The following is a 21480-nucleotide window of genomic DNA, read 5'->3' as shown; positions in this document are numbered from 1 at the left end:
TACTCCCTGTGCAAGGCTCTGCACTGGGCTCGGGGCTGGCTCTGCCTCCAGTGCGTCCAGCAAGGGAGTCAGGCAGGTTTCTGCACCCCTTATAGCCCCTGAGCATGAAGGGAGGACAGGATCGGGTCACAGGGTCTAAACCCTTATACCTTTGTCAGTAGAAACCACTCTCAAAAGCTTTTCTGAGCTTTTCTGCTTGGTCTGACTTTGATATTACAGCCCATGCATTTTGGTCTGTATTAGAATTTTTCAGAAATTATCATTTCTTGTAAACTAATTTGACTTTTCTATCAAGGTCACTGACATCAAGTTTTCTGGGAGGAAAGGAAAAGGAAAGGAAAAAATGTACATGTGACTACCTACTGAACCACCTCCTTAAAAGAGAGGCTTCTTTCCGAAAGACAGCCCCTTTCAAAATATACAGTAAGCTGCAATTTCCCAACTGCCATTTTAGGCTAGCTCAGAGATATGTGCACTAATTTTTAAGCGTTGCTTTCAGTGCCATGAGCAAAATTGAGTTTTTCCTATGCACATCATCTGTGCTCCGAGACAGCCCAGTCTGAGCAAAAAAAGCTGGAGGGAACAAGGGGGCTCAGATCCTAGAGACAAGTGCAAAGGCCTGTGGCAAGCTCCTGGGGTGGGTATGATGGACCTGATCCCGCTCTTCGAATAAAACGTTGCTTTTATAACACTTCAAGGTGACACAACTGTGATACTCTGTAGGAAAGCACAGTTACGCTTACTGTTCCTTGGGAGAGATAAACATTGCTTTATATATTCCTAAATTAAGCAAAAGTGCAAGAACAACACGGCCATCAAGGCATCATTAATAGAACAGAAATCTTGCTCTCCATGCACTAGTTTTTTATGCTGAAGCGTTAGAGTCGCTTGCATTTACTGTGGGAAAGGCCCAGTTAATTGCACGAGAGCATTAAGGCCTCTCCTTTTCCACAGATCGCTGTGGGGCAGTGCAGACTGAGGTTAAAGAGCAGAGGTAGGAGTCAGGAGTCAGGATCTCTGGTCTTAAAATTACAACAGAAAATTGAAGACTGAAGGCAGGCAATTAAAATATTAAAGTAACCAAAGGCTATGCGTTTTGTGTATTATATAATGAAGATAAAGACAAATTACTAGCATTTAATTTCGGTAACATTAGGGGAAAAGCTGATTAGGGAGCAATGTTGCCACTACCAGTGATGAAGAGCTACTGACAGGAAATAGTGGAAAGGGCTGATTTCTACAGAGGGAAAAGGAGCAAGGCCCTAACAATAGGAAAACCCAGAGAACGGAATAAACTGCTGAATGTGGCAGGCAGTGAATGCCCATGTTTAGCTTTTGTGTGGCTCCTTTCATCAGTGGATTTCAAAGAGCTTTATACCGGCGTATACGGCCGAATGTGAACATGATGCCAGGCAGAGCTGCGCACCGAAGGCACTCGCTCGGGTACCAGGACAGCACGGCCACTTCAGCATGCAAAACTGTCGGGGTTCATACATCCCCCCCCAGCCTCTCAGCAGGGCTAATTATCCTGGTCTGACTGGGCTGTGCCCTCCAGACAAACCCAAAATGTCGTTATCTCCTTTTTACACATAGGGACAGGCAGGGAGATGAAGCAACTTCCTACAGTGGTAGAGCCAAGGAGAGACTCCCATATCTCCCACGTGCCACCACTAATGAACGTCTGTGTCGGAGCGAGCCGCGCTCCCTCCCCACCTTTGTGCCGTTAGGATCGCCAGCCTCGGGCAGCTCTCCGAAAAGCAAGGAGTGACCGCAGAGCCCAGCCTCCCAGGCCCGGAAGAAACCTTCCCGCTGTGGCTTATTCATTCCCCTGCGCCAAGGGGGCACGCGCTCCTGCTGCTCGCTTGGGCCGTTAGTCCTGTAACCACAGCAGTCTGGGCTGGGAGTTGCACACTGGGGGAGATAATAAAGGATTGTGACAGTGCACGGTTTTTCTTCTAAAATGTATTAGGAAATGGCTTCCCCACATGGGGAGCAAGTGGCTGAGCTGGGGGAGACGAGAAGTCTCTGGAGCCTCAGTCTTGTCCTCATTGCTGCCCTCACGAGACGTTGACCAGGATCTTCCCGTTTTATTCAAAATATGACAGCTGGGGATGGGAGGAGAGCAAAAGTGGGTGCAGCTGCAGCGGTACGCTATGTGCCGCACTGCTTGTGTCTGGGGCCCAGGTACAACCAGGAGTGTCTGTTCAAGGTCTTCTTTCCCGGGCTGGAGGAAGCCGTTCGCAGCAGTCTGCCCCAGTCCACTACCCCAGCCTCTCTGCACACTGGGAGAGACATAGTCCTGACTCCAGGGTCCAGGCCATAATGGATGTCCAGCAGTTTCCGTAGCTTTCAAGTGTTTGGCTTAGTGTGAACAGCTTTTGGGTGTGATCACAATAGTTTATAAGTGCATTTGAAACCTCTGGCAAGCTCCCACATCAGCCCCCCATCCCTTTTTCTTGTCCCCTTCTAGTGCCAGGAGCACAGGGAAAAGGTATTCAAAAGCCCACAACTCTTGCTGAAAAGTCCTATTTTTCAAGAGCAACTTAGAAGTTGGGAGGTTACGTCAGCTTGGTGTTCTGGAAAGCTTCAGGCTATCCTGCTTTCCACAGCATGAAACTCTGCAGCCCAATCACTTTTAAATAACACTATTTTCAAGAAACAAAACGGCGATGATTCCACCTGACAGTCTTTTCAGTGCTTCTGTGAGAAGGGGAAACTGAGCCAAGAAAGCATCCAAGAAGTCAAGCAATGTGCCTTTGCAAATCTCCAGGAATAAAACACTACTGCTTGGCTTCTGGTAAAATGCACACCTCAGCCACACTGTTATTCCACCCAGATCGTTTTTTACTAAGTGTCCTGCCTATGCCCTTTGCTACAGCAGCAGGATATCCTTCATTTGTCTGAATAAAGTGCAGATGAGCACTCCTTCTTGTTGTTTTCCAAGTCTGCTGATGGGAGGGTCAGCAGGGGCCAAAGCAGCTGCACCAAGTAAAGGAAAGGTAACCACGGCAACCCAAGTTATCTGCATCCTCCATGTATTTCCTTCTCCCCACCCCACATCATATCTTTCCCACCCAAACCTCAAGCCGATAGAACCAGTGACCAGCTGGCAGGATGGGGACTGCAGTTGGGTCTCCCAGACCAAGCGTCTCTTGCTGTGTTTCAGGGCTCACTGCTGCAGGCTGAGACCATCAGACGGTACCAAAAGCGTAGAGAGAGGTAACTTCCAAAGGGAAGAGCTCTCAGCTACTGTAGATGGGGCGCTGGATATGTTGTCTTTGCTCCAGAGCTGCAGATTCATTGATGCTGCTTCTGGTTTTGGCTGCGAGCTGTAATCCTTCCTTAGAAGCAACAGCTTCTCCGTCTGCGCCCCACGTCAAACCCAGCTACAGTTTTGGCCGGACTTTCCTGGGACTTGATAAATGCAACGCCTGCATTGGGACATCCATTTGCAAGAAGTTCTTTAAAGAAGAAATAAGGTCAGAAACTCAGCACAGTAATTTTTAAAGCATTCTGCATAGTAGCTCGAAAGTTGCCTATTAATATTTCCAAGTACTTTAATGAAAAGCAACGCAAAGAATAACTTATCACCAGGTTTCCTGGTATTTTAATTAATGTCTACAAGCTGCTGCTTTGTTTTTGTTTCCTTTTAAAGCCACACAAACATGATCAGACTTCAGCCCTGAATTATAATTTGAAAGCAAGAGTAAAAGGCACAACTTTCTGCATGTAGAATGCCTCTGTGACAATGGGGGAAGGGAAGAGGAAAGGAGGAGATCAGTTTGTTTAGATGTCACTGGAAGTATTTTATTATGAGCAACTAACCAAAGGTAAAGGGAATTTAACTTTGCACACTCCCAGTGAACTATATTAACCATAAACATTAAGCCCTATATGATTTTGTATCAGGTGCAACAACAAAAATGTGCAGAATGTCATGTGTGTATTAGCTAAGACCAAAAGAGATACAAACTTGCGTGAGGCACCAGAACTTCTGCACTTCAGATACCTGTGTGCTAGAACATAGGCATGGCCAAATTATTATTACGCTTTGGGGAGTTTTCAGTGAGAACTTGAAGGCAGAGGCAGAAATTGCATCTGCCTCTAAGTCAATTAGACATATGCTGCCCAAGCAGTTGTTAGACTGATCCAATCAGTTGTAGGCTCAAAAGCAGAGCATATCTGATGACAGCAGGGAAAATGTTGCTAGAGTATTTGAGAAGAAAGTTAAAGGCGATGCTTGGCAGAGGAAGGGTTTATTGGGTCTGGTATGATTTATAGAGCCATATGCGCTTTCTTTTATAGCTATAAAAGCCCGGGGGAGAAGAAATGATTATAGTAAAATTGTATTTTTAATACTATAATGTAAGTAGTATAATATTGGACAAATCACCATTTTTATCTTAAACTGTCCTATAAAACCTAGCATAGTAAAACCATAATGGTTTTTCTGAGATGGCCTTAACATACGAGCATCCATTCTTCCCTTACTGCTCTCTGAAAAATACAGCCTGTGGCTGTGCCGGGCTAGGGCTCCTCCAGCCATGGCAAAACAGGGTCTCACCCCTTAGCTCTTTGGATTTGTGGCCTCCTGACCCCCTCCCACGGGCTCACGCCGTGGGCGATGAGAGCGGAGTAAGGTGCCGCACCACCTCCCCGCTCATGTCCCCAGTGTGCAGCCGCATACAGCAGCATGGGGAGGGACCAGGCCAGCAGCCTGGGCTTTCTCACGACCAGCCCTGCCTCCTGTCCCAAAAAGCAGGGTGAATTTGCCGTCGGTGCGCTCGATACACGCCACCGCCCAGCTGGCTGACGGGGCATGATGTGGCTTTGCAATGGCTGATGGTGCGTTTGGGGCCCAGGCTACCGCTGGGGGGAAAAAGCAACTTCCATCCGCCTCGTCGCAGGTGCACCCTTTCGGTTACTCCCACTTAGTCACCGGAGGGTTGGGGCTGCACAGCTTCCTTCAGCCGTGCCGAAAATAGTCGGAGCCTGCTGCAGCAAGTAACTGCATTTGGCAGGGGGAAGGTTAAATGGGGAAAATTTCACTGTCACTTACACTCTTAAATCCCACCTCCACCCTGTACCGTTTTGCATGCTCGCAAAGGCAGGTAGCACTTTGCGCTACTCTGTGTTAATCTTCATTAGAAAATGCTTCGTTAATTTTCCGTCGTTTCTGGGAGCTGCCACATGCATTCACACAAGGGTGGCGAGTAAGAAGATGTGGGTTTTGTTCTCAGTGCTGCTGATGACTCATCATGTGCTCTAATGTTCTTTACTTCCCTTATTTTTGCCCAGCTTCATCCATCTGTAAATGAGAATACCAAAGCCTGCCTGCCAACTGTCCCAAAAGCAGAGCTCAGCAAAAGTTTTCGTAAAATATTAGATTTTCAAAATACTGCAAAACGGAGCTGACCAAAACTATTTGCAGATTTGTGCCAATGTTGGTGACTAGCTTTGGCCAAAAGTAATGGGAAGGAAGTTTGAAAAAAGAAGGAATGTTTCATTTTGATTTATTTTATATGACTTTTTTATTTTTGGTACTTAGCTGTTTTAAGACTTAACTTACCTAATTTTCCTCTTTAAAGAGATGTAAACTCCAAATACAAGTGAAATTATTTTGGCTGAAACAAAATACTTTGCATCATCCAGCAAGAAGAAAAGCCAGTTTGATTTTCTTCAAAATTTAGCTTTAGGTTGGTCTAAAATCTTTAATCTGTGAATCAGTTATTCACACAGATCTTACTGAAAGTCTTAATTAAAGGATGTTCAGGCCTTTAGCTAAAAGGTCTCATACAAGAGCGAATTATTGTTATGGCACAACTTGATGATGAATCTTGAAAGTATCTAGAAAGTGTGCCAGGCCAGTGCTGTGCTGCCTAGAAATGATGCCAAACACAGAATTACTGCAGCCCTTGCCGGATTCCCAGGCCCACGTGGCTCTCCCCCAGGACTTCTGCAGAGGAAATTACTCCATTTGTGCTCATGCTAATGCTCAGCATTGGATTTCACACATCCATGCATTGCTTGGTGCAGGAGGCAACCCTTTCCTCGTGTCTGCCTGACGTGAGCTCCCCTGAACAGGCGCACTTGAGCCAGCTCACAAGGCACATTTATGCTCAACTTTAAAAAAAAGCTTTGCCCATAGCTGTCTCTTTCCTGTATGTGCCTGGCACACTGTGCCTGCTTGCAGATTAGGTACCGGGAGGGGCCATGGTGCAAAACAAATTCCAGTAAGGCATAGTGAATATTCTCTGCTCTAAAAAGTCCTATCCCTAAACCAGCCAAAGGAGGGGAGGGAGGGAGAAGTTGTTCATATCATGTCAGATGCTCTGATCACAGGGGAAGCTTCAATTCCATACTGGGCAAAAGTCTCCGACTGAAATGGCTTAAACCCCTGAGCCCTGCTCACGTCAGGGGATAGACTCCTCTGGTCCTGGTCACTCTGCATCTTCACGGCAAATCTTCCAAAGGAGACACTTGGTCAGAGCTGACCTCTGCTGAGGGTAAAGCCAAATCAGGGCCAGCACCAGCAGGTGGGACCAGCCTGCTGCTCCGGAAGCGCTCGTGCTGGAGCAGACTTGCACAGTGGACAAGGGGAGCAAGGCCCTGCATCAAATTGGGGACAGGGGAAGGGGATTGATCATCCTCCACTTGCAGCAGGAGGGGAATGCTACTGGGCAATGCATTTGCCTGAAATTATTCCCCAGCTTTAGAAGTCACCCACTTATCGAACCAGGAACAGATTACGTATACTAGTGCTCAAAGCAGGAACTCAGAGCGGACGAAATGTAATAATCCCCTCAAAATTTCTCTGTGCAGATTGCCTGACTGGGAGTCAAAAAGAAAAATCAGCTTCAACTTTCAGCTTCGTTAATGTCTTTTCATCTAATTCCGTCCAGCTAATCCTGAATGCAACCTCTTGCCCATCCTATTTCAGTTGTGAGCTATCAGCTTTAATTTATGATGAGATTAAATTAAGAAATGCTTTCTCATGCACTCAGGCAAGAGTTTAATTAGGAGATTTTAGAGGCAATGAATGTTTGACGCTGGCCTAACTAAAGGTTAGAGTTCAATTGCTTTATTTGAGTGGGTTACAGATTTACTTACAAAATACCCACAGTGTTCTTTAACCACTATGTGCGAAACGCATGTGTGGGCAGGGCTGAGGGGGCTGATAAAACAAAAAAAAATTGTCACAGCCTAATTACACGGCCCATATGCTCCCCTCCTGTGCATGCCGCGGATGTGTAGGGGGAGCAAATCCATGCAAAATCTCCATGGCTACAGCAGAGCCGCACGCCCAGCACAAACGGCCCCCAATCTTCCTCCCATCACACCCCCAAACCCTGGGCGTGTGTGGGGAGGTCACCTATCCCAATAAGCCCCCAGATCCCAAACAGCGATGTCAGGGGTACCCGTCGACACCGGTACCCTCTATCCCTACTGCCACCCTATCCCCACCACCACCTAGCATGGGGCCAGAAGAGGAACATAGGGAACAGCCCAAGTAGCCGGCACCGCTCCTTACCTCTCTGCCTGGAGGTTTTTCTCCGTTTTTTTTCCCCAAAGGGCAGAAGGGTGGCTATCCAGAGCAAAGACAAGCTTTAATATGAAAGCCGGCTGACATTTTTTACTACAAAAGTATTTGTGGTTGGAGAGAGTGCTAGGTCATGATATTAAACTTTTCCTAGCAACGCACCAGTGGCATTGAAAACTTCAAATAAAATATGTTCTGTGATCTTTGTTTTGGTGTTAGTATTTTGATTAAAACACGTAAAAAAACCCTTCTCTCCTGCGTCAACACAAAGTAAAGCCACCACCTCAAAACAAAAGGTCATTATGATATTTCCAAATACTTTTTTTTTTCAGTTTTTGTTCTGCAGGACATTTTTAAAATGCTGTTTATTTCTCTCTCTTTTTTTTTTTTTTGGCTGTTTTCTCTTCACAGTTTAGTATAAAGGTAATTTCTAAATGTCGGAAATTCCTTTGGAACTGAAATTCTGAATTCCTCTCTCTTCACTTTTTCTGTTTACATAGCCCAAATTGCAATATTCTTTGTGGTTTTTCCTTCCACCTCTCACACAGCCCTGTTCATAACAAGGGAAACTTTGAGCAGGGAATGAAAATCCACTTTGTTTCCAAAGTACGTTTCCTCGGCTCAACGCTTATTCCTGCCCTTCTTAGGGAGGTACTCAGGGACACCAACCCGCTGCCGCTCGGCTTGTGCTGTCAAATAGCCAAAGCCACTTCTGGCCAGGCCCAGGAGCACACGTGCATGCTTGGTCGTGCACATGCACGCTCAGTCACGCACAGGCGGATGTGCACACGCAAAGCCTGGTGGGGAGGAGCGCACCAGCAGAGCAAACAGAAGCCTCCTGAGATGCTTGACACCCTCTCCCCACCTGCCAGGGAAGCTTTTTGGGGACGATTCAGTGCTTTGCCCGGCCTGTAGAGTTTAAAGCAGAGATTGCAATTATGCTTGCACTGTCCGTTTTCCTGCGGCTTGTTAACCCAGTCTCCATGGGGGTCTTGTTTTGGTTCGGCAGGTTTGACAACTGGCTTTCTTCTCATTTAAAGCTGCCCCCCAGCTACCTCCTCAGCTATTCAGGGAACTACACCGATGATGCCAAGAGCTGGCGGTTGGTGGACATCACCAGGCTGACCACCAAGTACCGGCACGACCAGGCCGACAAGCGCATCTGCACGGTGCTACTGAAGACGAGGACCTGCAGCCTGGAGCGTGCCCTGCGCCGCACCACCCGGGTCCAGAAGTGGCTGCAGGCCAAGCGGCTCACACCCGACCTGGTGCAGGTCAGTGCGCCCATGCGCCGCCACCCCTGTGCCCCCACCCTGGCTTTTTTTTTAGCAAAAAGGACCTGAAAATGGAGCAGGGTAAAAAAAAAATAATAATAAGGCTCAGGCTTCAACTTCTCATATAAGCTGAGTTCAAAACCTCATTGAATACCATAGGGCCTGCCAAACTCAGACTCACAAAAATGAGTCAGTTAATGCGAAAATGCTAGCAAGGGGGTGGGGATATTTCTACTTTTTTTCTCCCCAACACCTCTGTGCTTTCTATGACCTAAAGACATCTTCTCTATAACTAAGAGCACAGCTTTTTTAGCGGTAAGGCTTTCACATGACTTTGGGAACCAGGGTTTAAAATAGACGTTGAAATTTTGCCTGACTTGTGACACGGTAGGAGGGGTGGCCAGCAAGGAACTCTGCGACACTTGTTGTTTGTCTGATCCCCTTGGGCTGGATAAGTTACTCTGTACTAAAAAAGAAAAAAAGCAAAGAACAAAGCCTTACCCAGAAGGGTAGCCTCTACCTTGAAAGGGAATTTTTTTTCCAGGCGGTGAACCTCAGCAGCTCCATCCTCTCTCTCTGTTTGCGGCCATCAGGCCAAACGGCAATGGGAGCTCCTGGATCCTCAGCTCACACAGCTGCAGGTGCGTCGGGTCTCAGCGCCCGCGGAGGGGCACCCCCTGCGTGCAGCTTTGTCACAGGGTGTCTCAGGATGTGTCCCAGGGGGCCCGTAGAGCTACACCAGAGCGGGAGTCTTATTTCCTAATCTGTCTGCCGTCTATAGCAAATTATGTCATGGATGAAGAAGTCTGCTGCCCTTTTTATTGCAGTCCTGAAGTGTCACAGGCTAAGCAAGGACAGACACACGGCTACCTCCTCCTCGCAGCACCGGGTCTTGCTGCTGCCAGGGAGGGAGGCAGGCAGGCCTGGCACAGGGAGACGACAGAAAAGGCAGAGCTGGGGGTGCAAAATGACTGAGCTGGAAAGGAGAGCTGGCTCCTGGGCGCTGCCAGCAGACCCTGGCCCGAGGGATGCCACAGGCAGCTGGGGATGGCTGTGGGGAAGGCCAGTGTCTTTTGGTGCAGGTGGCTTTCATCCGAGAGCAAAACCCACCCTTCTCCCCTCCCCAAACGCACACACATCTCCCCACTCCAAGCAGCAGCACGGTTTTGCCTAACCATTGCCAAGGGTGAGGGGCTGTGGTGGAGGCGGAATATATTCTAAAACAAGACCCTGAGATATGAAGCAGGATTGTTCCAATACTTTTCTTCTCTTTTCTTTCATTCTGAAAGCATCACTTTCCCTTTAAGGAGAGAAGTGGTTATGAAAAAAAGGACCTTTTTTTAAAAAAAAAAAAAAAAACAGAAAAGGCAACTGCTTCCTCTAGCCTGCATACTGCTGCATCCACTCAGCTTTGCTGAGTGCTGAAGGTCTGTTGCTGTAGTTTTTTTCACTTCTGTTACCCTGTGGAGCCATGCACCAGAGGAGGGGAGAACCAGAGGCCATGGGCAAGCGGCAGCAGCAGAGCTGTGCTGAGAGGGACGTGCCCAGACTCAGACAGTCCCAAATGGCAGGTCCCACTGTAGCCAGCACCCTTTTGGGGGGTGAGGTGCAGGGTGGCTTCGAGCATGCCACTGACAGGGAAAGCAGGGATGATGAACAGCTGAGGAGAAAGCCTGCCCTCTGTGGTTTTGTGGGGGGGGGGGCTGGGGGAGCAAAGCTATACTGTACTTCGTCCAGTAACCCTGGGAGAGAGGCTGGAGAGGAAGGGGATGATTTGCATCCCCCTTCCACTCAGGGCATCCCTTGTCTGGCCTTGCAGGTGTGCGGCGGGGCCACCTCCTCCCCAGGAGGGCAGGACACTGGAGTGTCCAAGGAGCACATGCAAAACCCCACTGTCCGTGCAGCCACATCAGTGTTGCTTGAAACAGCAGGACTGGAGAGCTTAAGATTCCCAAGGACTGAGCTGGGTAAAAAGTTAGCGGGGAAATGTAGCTTTGTGGTATCTCAGATGTGCTGTAAAGTCAAGTCATTAGTGACCCCAGCTCCTTCTCCTTAACTATCTGTCCCCCTCTGTCCTCTCCTGAACCCCCAGCTGAGCTGGCTGGGTTGCGCATGCGTGCACGCACACACACACACACACACACACACACACACAAAAACACTGCATGAAGCCCTGCTCTCGTGCACTCTGGCTGTGGGGGCCCCGGCCTCGCTGCCTCTCTGGTTTCTCCTGGGCACTTGAATTTTCTGCTGCACAGTGGTGGGAAGCTGAGCTGACACCAGCCCTTGGACGCCTCTGACGTGAGCTCCTGGTGCCAGCGTTGGGGGACAGGGACAAACTCACTGGGCACGTTTCCGCAATCTTGGCAGTTTTTTAAGTCAAGCGAGGGCGCAACACGCTGTGGTTAGCAGAGACCTTTGCACACTGGCCCCAGGATTGCACCGTTCATGTTTTCATGGTTCTTTGGTTCTGTAAATCAAGCAGAGAAACCTAAACTGGGATATAAATGAGCTTTAACAGGATATAGACATGAATGCACACAACAGCACAGCAACCCAGAGGCCCCATATCCCCAACCCCCACCCCCAATTTTGGCAGTGATCACCAGGTAAAAACGTGTTTTGTAAAATGGCTGCTGGTCTTACAGCAGTCTGACTCCAAAAAAAAGGCACAGGCAGTAGATTTCAGTAGTACAGAGCGTGCAAAATTTGTACGTGACTCTCTAATCCCGGGGCCCTGCAGCACGGGCCACTGCAGGTTCCTGGGTTGATCCGCTGGGCCATTTGGCTCCACAAAGTCAAAGATTTCCGTTTCTCTCTCTTCCCCACCCAATCACACCTCCTGAGAGCTGAAACCACCGGAATGCTTCAGCCTTCCCCCCCCCCCCCCCAGTCTGTTTTCAGTTCTGTGGTATTTGCTGGGCAAATAGATGTTGGTAACCCAGCATGATCTGTCAGAGGGTTTTTCCTCACTGCTGTGATAAGCCACTGCAAATGCTTATCTGTAGAACTGCTCTTCTGGGCTTCCCCTCCCCCCCCCTTTTTGGTCATGGTAACAGCACGCTGTTGATACCCAGCACGATACCCACCCTGTTTCGGCAAGCTGTGGTCAGTTGGTGGTACCTGTACTCCCTTCCCTGTAGTTCTGGCTATACAGGAAAGCTGACAAAAGCTAATGGGCTCAAGTAATTTTATCGTATAGAACAGTGAGTTACAACAAACCTTAACATACTTGAATCAGAATGACAGACCATGAAATAATGTTGTTTTCACTTTACACTGCCTGCCCTGTGTGACCCAACAACTATCAACTGGGCTGTCTGCCACAGTGATTATTTCATCTGCCACAGTGAAAATCTTTATTGGACGCAGCAAAGTCTTCAGTACTAAAATATAGCTTGCCTCAGAGACAAGCTGGATTTAACTCTGTGTTTGTGTGTGGCTACTTGGGTTGGAAGTTTTAACCTGTGCAGGGGTACCAGCCACATGCTGCTTCGCCTGCATCTCAGCTCCGGAGTTCATCACTTCGAACCAGGCTGATTGCCTGTCCTGTTTGAGGTGAAGAACAACAAAAAAAGTAGGTTAGTTTCAGCACAGATCTCCTGCAGGGCAAATTTCTAATCCTGACTACAAAGAACAGCCAGCAAAACATTCAAGACAGACAGACAAAACCAGTATCAAGGAGAAAAAAGCAGCTGTTTTCAACCTCTCTTTCTAGTATATATTGCTCGAAACTATTGATCAGGACCACAATTTGCCCTCAGTAGACATGCAAACACCTTGGTTATTTGGCCTCTGAGCCAAGTACATACCCCTTCACTTGTGGTGCGTAGACAGCAGCTCTTTGGTCTGATAACTGGTTCTTACCAGGAAAGGACCAGCTTTAACCCGCCTCCGTCTACTGCTTTTTTGGCCTGCTGTCTCATTATTAGAGATGTACTTAGATAAACCTTCTAGGACCAAGCACACCTGAACCCACAGGTGGGAGAGGAAGACCAGCAGTGGAGACTGCAGTGGGGACAAGCCCCATAGTCTTGCAGGGTGTTCTCAGTTTCTCTCTTGGGAACGAATAAAACCTTTGGAATAAAAGAGCCAGGGGCTATAGGTGCTTTGACACCTGCATCCAAATGCTTCCTCCTGGATCCCATCACAAACTTGTTCGCTTTTAAAAAACAGATGCATCTGGGCAGCGGTGCATAGAGCAACAGGTGGCAGTGTTCCTGATCTGCACTCATTCCTCCTCAGACTGGGTGAATATAAAGCAAAACGATGAAAAGTTGTCTTCCAAAGATCTTCTTGACATCAGAGTGAATTCTGAGTACCTTTGCACAGTATAGGCAAAGTATATGCATACACAGAAGTTTAAACCACATTGCATGTTGTGCACTAGGGGAAAAAACATGTCTGAGTGTAGGCAGGTATTGCAGGAACAGTTCATTATCAGATATATAAACGTAGGAATTTAATCAAAGTAAATAAGAAGCTTTCCATGTCAGTCACAAACAAGATGTTGGACTGCCTGTCAAGTCTTATTCTCTAGGGCGATAAGACACTGCAAGGGACTCAAGATATTCAGAGATATATCAGTATCTCCAGTGTTTAAAGTATGTGTTCTTCAAATTTTTCTTCCATTGACAATTTTTGTCCAACAATTTTACACCTTCTGCTGCAGGGATGTTTCTATCATTCTGCCTAAAGGATCAACCCTTCTCTGCTGAAACACTCAAGCAAGTGCTAAACTTTATGCATCTGAGTAGTTCTGCTGCAATCAAAAAGGCTCACTGTTGAGTTTTGGTGGATCAGGGTCTTCATTAAATCATAGGAAGTTGCACTGATGGTTGATGCAAATGTGGCAGCACTCAGCTCTGCTCCACTGCTCTCGCGCCACCGCTCGGAGCTGGCTTCTGTCCGAGAGAGCGAGCGGTTTGAAGGTCACTCAACTCACCTGACTGTTTTGGGGCCAGGGAGTTAGTGCTGCCGCTCATCACGCACTCCCACCTGCTCACAGCCGCCCATCCCTCAACTTCGCCTATCAGCTCGGTGCCAAACAACGTGAAGGAGACAGCTCCATGGTTCAGCCTTCTGTCCTGGAGAAGGGGAAATAACAGAGCTTCAGCTAAGTGTCAGTCACTGCTTTAATTATGAAAACTCTAAAATAGTTTCATGGGAAGTGAGCAGTCATGACTACTGTCGTAGAGCACATGTCCAAGTCTGAGTTAATAGGATAAGCGCTGACCTTAGAAGAATTCCTAATTGCAACTTTTCTGTATTCTCTTCTATCAGGATTTCTGTTCCTGTTGCATACAGTTAAGGATCTCAGCTTTTGCATTACAAACTCCTGTAGGCAGTAAGGCTTTCTAAATTTGGTTGCAAATATTTGCATACACATTCATCTGCAAGAGATGTCTCCATCATTTATCTCTTATTTAACACCATTCAGTTCTGCTCATTTTTTTTTCACTTCTCCCCCAAAGGAAAAGTGACAAAAAGTCAGCCACAATGTGTCTGCAAGTGCTGTGAAACAGAAATCCATAACCATCCCCTTCCCCCCCTTCTAGTCTTTTTTTTAAATTAGCTGAAAAAATATTTCCTTGATAAAGCTACACCAGAGGCCAGAAGTGTATGGAAGCTTGTAACTAGAAGTGGTGAGAAATATTTTTGGCAAATGTTTTATTCTCTTGGGGAAAAAAGTGGGTTTTTGGTCATTGCAAAATGACACTCCAGTTGGGACTGAGTTTTTCAGATAGTTTTGACCAGATCTGAGTATTCAGAGCTTGGTTCTGGAAGCGGTTCAAGCCTCGTTGAGGCCAGCAGCCAGGTGGAGGAAGGTTCCGGGGGACACAGGAGGTTCATCCCTCCCTCTCCATCTCCACTTGGGAGAGTCGCACATTTCTTTTTTCCTTATTTCTTCATTTCTTTGTCTTGGTGGCTAAAAAATTAAATATTTTATGCCAAATGAACAGCTCAAGCAGGAAGGACTGAGAGTGACCTAGCTCAGAGTAACCAAATAACTTGGAGAGATCCCGAGCCAAATCATCGCTCACAGTGTGAAGAATGGCAGAAAGCAAGTGTGAGCTTGGGTGTCCTTTCCTCTGAAGAATGTCTTCCAAACATCAATTAAAAAGAAAATCTGAAAGAATGAATTAGGTTACTTGGATTATTTGGAAGAAAAAGGGTAAACAAAAATCTTGTTCCATCATCAAACAGAAAAATGTCACTGTAACGTTTCTGCCCTGCTGTAGGGAATTCTCCATATGTCCTCTCTCCTTAACTATTAAAAAAAATTGCACTGACTTCAAAACAAAGGTATCTTTCAACTACAAAGATATAAATATATATTGTCATTTATCCCAGCTGCAGATCACTTTTTACAAATCAAACTTACAAATTTAAAAAGTGAAATACAGTAATGGTTGAATCCATTAACTCAACAATTCTTTATTTGTTGCTGGTGTTTGCAAGAAAATATACACAGGATATTAACATTTGTTTTTGATAGTTAGAGTGTAAGTTTATCAGAAATAAAATATTTCCTGTGCATGTACCCACATACAATGTTTATTTACAGAGTTTTAAAACATGTTTACTGACCTTAGCAAATAGTATTCCCAAGAAAGCTGCTTACAGGCTAAGCAAATAGGAAAGCAATTTGAAGATATTATTTAAAGAAGGAAGTGACTCACTGACTTAATGAAGGGAGAGGCCTCTACGAGTGAATAAGGCTGCCAAGGCTGGAAACCAGCGGGCCGGGAGGAGGCCCACCGACACCGAGTAATACGATGGCATTCAGTCGAAGAGAAATGAGGTTTCCAGAGTCCATGGTTGTGCCACGAAGAGCAGCTGCCATTTTGAAAGCCTTCATCATGAACATGTGTGTTAGGTGACATTGGGGTTTGCTGCAGTTAAGTCACCCGTTTTTTTCTAAGAAGAGTTTGCTGCAGAAAACCCCACATGTACCCAGGCCCATCATCAGCAGATAGGTGTCGATGGGCAGAGGAGCCACCTGGACCAAAAACTTTGGGCTGGGCTATCAAGCACAGTGGGCAGAGCACAACCTTGCCCCTATCCATGGAGCGGGTTGAGCACATTGTGGTATCTCAAGCAGGAAAGTAAATATCTTTGTTCCCTTTTCCCCTTTTGCTAGGGTCTCTCCAGCCCAATGCTGCGCTGCCCATCTCAGCGCCTCTTGGACCGGATAGTGCGGCGCTACGCTGAAGTGCCGGATGCCGGCAGCATCTATATGGACCACCTCACTGACCGGGACAAACTGCGTCTTCTGTACACGCTGTCGGTGAATTCGCACCCCATCTTGTTACAGGTATGCGCCTCCACACCCTGGGCTGAAACCTCCCCCCGGCAACCCCTCTCTATTGAATCCTTGGATAAGACAGTGCCCAGCTGCAGAGGAATCCCAGGCCCTGTCCTTTAGCAAGATCCGCTCGGTGCCTTGCAATAGCCTGTGAAGTTGCTGGGAGATATGGATGCCCAACCCCTTAAACAAATCAGAACCCAGATGGATTATTATTACAATAACGTACTGTAAAAGCCAGGGTTTTATACCTCCCCAATACTGCACAGCACTCTGTTTGCATTGCTAATGTATTGCTTAAAATCACAGCCTGTTTATAAAATCTAAAGGGCGAGAGAGCACGTTTTAACGTGGGCACAGCAAGAAGCAATGTTAAGGCAGCACATGGCCTAAGAGAGTACCGATTTCCCCAGCTTAACACTCCACAGCTATTTTATTTCATTTTTCTTGTGTGCATGCAACCAGCAACCAGCTCCATGGCAAAGTGCAGCTTTGCAGAGGCGTTTGATTGAATTCCAGATAAAACGGAGTTCTGTTTGTAGGCAAAGAGCCGGGAGGCCCTGTGTCCCTCCCCAGTTCCCTTCTGGCACCACTGATGTGATGCAGTCCCCTCTCTTTTCTTAAGAGCGTTTCAGCAGGAATATCCTCACTCTTCCCCAGCACCACCCCACCTCTCCACCGGCGGGGGGGAAATGGTGCCTGGCTGCCACCTTGCACTCCAGGAACCTCCCAGGGGTCCCCCAGCTGCCCCCACCTCAGCTTGCCGGGGCACGAGGCTGCGGCTCTCAGCCCTGTAAAGATTGGGGAAGGCAGCTCACAGAGGTGAGCAAAGTATGCCAAAGAAAGAGACTTAAAAATTTATGTGGTTGCCTGAAATGCCTTTAGAGGAAAAGGGAGAGGCAACCTTAAATATGCAACTGGAAGAGTCCCTAACTCCCTCTCTGCCCCAGTGAGACAGACAAGTTAAAATACAAATGGCAGAAAGCTTTATGTTGGCAAGGCACAATGACTATGTGATTTCCATGCTAAGCAGTGAGATAGATATAAAGGCCCAGGATAACTGCACTGCTGGCATGGGGTGAAGCAATGCAGTGAGCCCAGCCCAAATGTCCCTCCTGTAGCAAACATCTAGGACTTCCGAACCTGAGACTGCAAAGTCTCTTCTAAAACGAGCCAGACAGTTGTTACGAATTAGCTAAAACTGCTTTAGCCCCACCTCACCTTCAAGCCATGACGTTAGCTATGCAATGCTCATGAGGGACCCATCAAAGACTCCATAAAGAAGCCTAAAATTAGCTCTTCTGTGCCTTAAAATTTCATGAATTTAAAGTCTATTATTATCTTGGACTTTCCAGTTAGTCTCCCTTCCCTCATAGAACAGATCTTGAAATATCTTCTTCTTTAATTAAAAAAAAAAAAAGAAAAGTAGCTACCTCAAAACTGACTATTGCCTTCCCAGGCTTCTGGGGCTAACTGGGGATGAGGAACTGAACCCATATGGTGGTGGGCTGGCTTTAAAAGGCAGAACAAGACACAAGAGCTGCTGTTTGCAGCAGGTTGGGGTTCTCGTGTGCTTGAAGCCATCTGAGAGGACGGTGGGCTGATGGGCATGATAAAGATGGCCAAAAATGCCTGGCAAATCTGTCACCCGCTCCCACCTGTGGCCAGGCAGTGGTGCCAGCCATGCTTATCCAGCGCGTGCTCCTCTACCTAGCCACACATGGGGGAAATAGTTTAGGAACAGGGATTTCTGGATTTAACGGTCTGCACCCCACTCCGGCAGATCTTCCCGGACGTGGAGGGGTGGCCATTCCCGCGGTACCTGGGTGCCTGCGGGCGGCTAGTGGTCAGCGCCAGCACCCGGCCCCTGCGTGACTTCTTTGGTGCCGCCCCCGAGGTGGCCGCTGACCTGGCCCTGCAGCTCCTTGCCGTCCTCCGCTCCATGGGCACCAACGACCTCAACTACTTCTTCTACTTCACCCACGTGGATGCTGGCACCTTCGGCGTTTTCAGCAATGGGCATCTGTTCATCCGGGATGCCAGCATGCTGGGCATCATCGACAAGGAGGAAGGTACTCAGCAGGCTCTGCAGACACGCATCTGTTGCGGGAGGTTTTTGTAAGGCGGAGGAAAACAAATTGTTCACCTGCTGTGCTCGGCTTTTTTGATTATTTTTTTTTAATAATCCATACATTCTTGGTAAATTAGATAATAAAAGTACAAGAGGAGACATATCGACAGCAAAAACATCAGTGGTTCCTGCCACCCTTGGATCCAAGTCTGGAAGGCAACAGGAGTTTTCTTTGCCTGGTAAATGGTGCTGTGACCGTAGGATGCTTCAGAGTGCATATGAGTACCATGCGGTAGTTACACACGGTCTGGCCATTTCTGCGACTAGCAACAATAGTCAGCATACACTGCTCTGAATGATCAGATTTAAAGGCTTCCTAAATCGCTTCTTTTCTTTAAAAGCTTTTCTCACACAAATGTCAATATTTACAGGTCAATATTTGTAGGTTGACTTGTTTTAAGAATTGGGTCAAATCAGAGTCTTTTAGGTGCATTTTCACATATTAGTTGTAAGAACAACAACAAAGGCACCTTTTTGTAAGTTTTCCATAAAATGAAGGACTACTATTCACTTTTCAAAGGTTATATTGGTCTACCACTGGAACTAGAGCTAGCCAAAGACTATTCCTCCAATAATTTAATATTTCGTTTAAATGTTCAAATTTTAAAAAGGCTTTTGTTCAGCTCAAATATTCAGCTGAGTATATCTCAAATATTTAGAAACAGTTATCAGAGAATTTTCCACTAGGTTTCCTTTTTTTTTTTTTTGTCCCAAAAGCTATTATTGCTGTCTTGTCTCCAGCTAGATTAGTTGTTGTTGCAATTTAATGATTTTGGATAACATGGAAAAATTATGGTTCTGACTACTGTGGCCTTTTTTTTATAGGAACTCCACACTTCAGTTCTTGGCATTGTTTCTGCATCAGTTTTATTGAATAGACGACTCTTCACTTCCTCTGTAAGGCTGTTCTATGGGTTATTGTGGAGTTCTATCATTCAGCAAAATATATACATTTCAGGAGTGAAAATATTGTTTGGCCCATATACAGATGTAGCACAGAGTACTTTGTGATGAAAGATATTAGTATCATTTAGATTGTATTAACAACATTTTGTTACTAAGTTACAGATATATTTGATTATCCAAGATTTTGCTCCATGTTTCTAACAACTGATTTAATTGTCTTTAATAGGGAGCCAGCTGACCGACGACCAACAAGAGTATAAAGATATATTTAGCTGTTTGACTGTGGACTGCCAGTCTGCAGTTGTGTCCTGTAACTCAATCAGAGAGAAGCAGAGTCTCGTCATGGTGTGTCAAGAGCTTTTGCCTAAGCTTCTAAAAGGGAAATTCCTTCAACCCATACAGGAGAAGATAGACAGCTTCCTCCAGCACTGTGCAGATGACTTCACCGACGACCAGGGCATTGACGACGCAGTTGCGAAGCTGGCAGAGCTCCTGAAACCGCTGAGATCTTGTGATTCTCGCTTTGCCTATCGCTACCCTGACTGCAAATACAGTGACAAATACTGAGAGAACCTCTTCAGGAAAGACCGGAGCAGCCTCAGAGCTTTGCTGTCGTGGAAAGTGAAAAGGACCTGGGGTAGCTGAGAAGAACTGCATCAAAACTGAGGCATCCTGATCGAGACGGAGGAGGAAGCAGAGTGCACATGGGATTTATTGTTCATCTCCCAGAGATGCATTTGTTATGTGGGATGTTTGATATGATGTAAGGCTTATGGATTATAGACGTTATCATGAGTGACAGGGGCTACAAGATTAATAAATCTTGTTCATCCATTTTGGCCCTGGAAAAAATTTCCATGCCATCCATTAAAAAGAAACCCTCCAAAGGCAGCTCACTCACAACTAGCTAGATAGAGGAGCTTTATTACTGAGAACATCTTTTTGATCGAGATGATACATACATAATGTGAGATGGATGGAAGCATTTAAGACTTTCCTGTGGGGATTTTTAATGCTCTAAAAATCATATCTAAACTGAATCATTTGATCAGTTCCTTACCATCACCCACTACAGACGACTTTTATAAAATATTTAAATTTTATTACTTTTATGACACATGGAATGGAAAGAAGCAATCGACAGCATTAAAAAGCTGAAAGAACTCATGTCTCTTGAGACTTAATTTCTCTAATCCCCAAATATCATTACTTTTAATCTTCCACGGTTTTGACTGGCAGTAATTGGAGTCTAATAAAGGTTCTCATTTCAAGACCAAAAATCCCCAACTCTTATATCTGATCGTCCAATAGATATGCTCACACTTTCCTCTCTAAAAATACGGAGACAACCGGTTTTGAGTGGTTTTGTACAAAACCACTCAAATGGGAAAATGTCTAACAAGCAGAAGAGGGGAACAACACAAGAAGATGAGATATTAATTTACCCTGAACATGATGAGACTCACTGAACACCCAATACTTAATCTAGGTGCTGAGGCATCTACCAAAAGGTGTGGAGATTTGAGTCCTGACCAGCAAGAGGTATAACCATTGCCAGTCTCTCCTCTATTTTCCTTTTAAAGGAGAAATCACTAAGCCGGTCCTCAAAGGAGTGATTTAGGCACCTAAGATTTGGTGGGGGGCGGACTCTTGTCTTACAGAAGTGGCCAACCTGGGGCTAGAAGGAGGTGCTTTTTTTTGTGGAGGAAGGAAGGAGAAGGTAGGAGCAAAATGCAACTTTCTCACCCAGCATTTGTGAGTCCCCACCCCACATGGCCCCTGTGGGGAGTCAGAGCCCCCCACCAAACCTTCCCTGCTGCCTAGGGGACTGCAAGACCTATGTTGGATTTGAGGCTTTTCTCCTGAGACTCAGGTGCCCAGGAGTCACCAAGCAAATTTGACTGAGCTGAGTCAGGAACTAGATTTTTCTGGATCCCTCTGGAAGTGTTCTCATCACAGAAACAGTCCTCCTCTAGCCATGGTTCAAAAAATAAATCAGTAACTTTCATAAAAGCATTAAAAAAAAAGATGTGAATGCATTTACATTGCTAACCTATGTACAGAGTTACTAAGAGCAGGAATGCAAGTCAAAATTTTGTGTTGGCTAATGCAAAGGGAGGCTGGGGAGGGACTCTGTTCCCTTTGTGTATGCAGAGCAGCATACCTGCAGGTTAAAGAAACATATTATAGACACATCAGGCATCCAAAAATACACATAGGTCTGACACTGAGAAAATCTGACCCAATACATTTATTCTGGTTTTCCATTATTCCTCCTGGCATAAAATACCAAGTGCACCTTTCACCTCTCAAGAAGTGG

At 46.4% G+C, this 21480-nt stretch overlaps 1 protein-coding gene across 1 annotated transcript; it reads left to right on the top strand.

Moving 5' to 3' along the window:
- The first annotated feature begins 3086 nt into the window (after positions 1-3086).
- On the top strand, positions 3087-20323 carry DIPK2B (divergent protein kinase domain 2B). The gene is made up of 5 exons (XM_013941674.2): positions 3087-3479; positions 8550-8814; positions 15959-16132; positions 17907-18195; positions 19387-20323. Exons 1-5 carry the CDS (start codon positions 3256-3258, stop codon positions 19725-19727), a joined length of 1293 nt encoding a protein of 430 aa, XP_013797128.2. The 5' UTR covers positions 3087-3255; the 3' UTR covers positions 19728-20323.
- Positions 20324-21480: the final 1157 nt, after the last annotated feature.

This window comes from Apteryx mantelli, chromosome 1 (assembly GCF_036417845.1).
Source record: "Apteryx mantelli isolate bAptMan1 chromosome 1, bAptMan1.hap1, whole genome shotgun sequence".
Lineage (NCBI taxonomy): Eukaryota > Metazoa > Chordata > Aves > Apterygiformes > Apterygidae > Apteryx > Apteryx mantelli.
Note: the sequence above shows the minus strand (reverse complement) of the source record. Positions and strands in the feature narration are given on the sequence as shown.

Bases quoted from the DNA above. Each gene is read 5' to 3' on its own strand.
- DIPK2B (XM_013941674.2), top strand. From the start codon at position 3,256: ATGGGGCGCTGGATATGTTGTCTTTGCTCCAGAGCTGCAGATTCATTG. The intron at 8,815-15,958 runs GTCAGTGCGCCC...CCCTTTTGCTAG, and splicing joins TCACACCCGACCTGGTGCAG to GGTCTCTCCAGCCCAATGCT. The intron at 18,196-19,386 runs GTACTCAGCAGG...TGTCTTTAATAG, and splicing joins CATCATCGACAAGGAGGAAG to GGAGCCAGCTGACCGACGAC.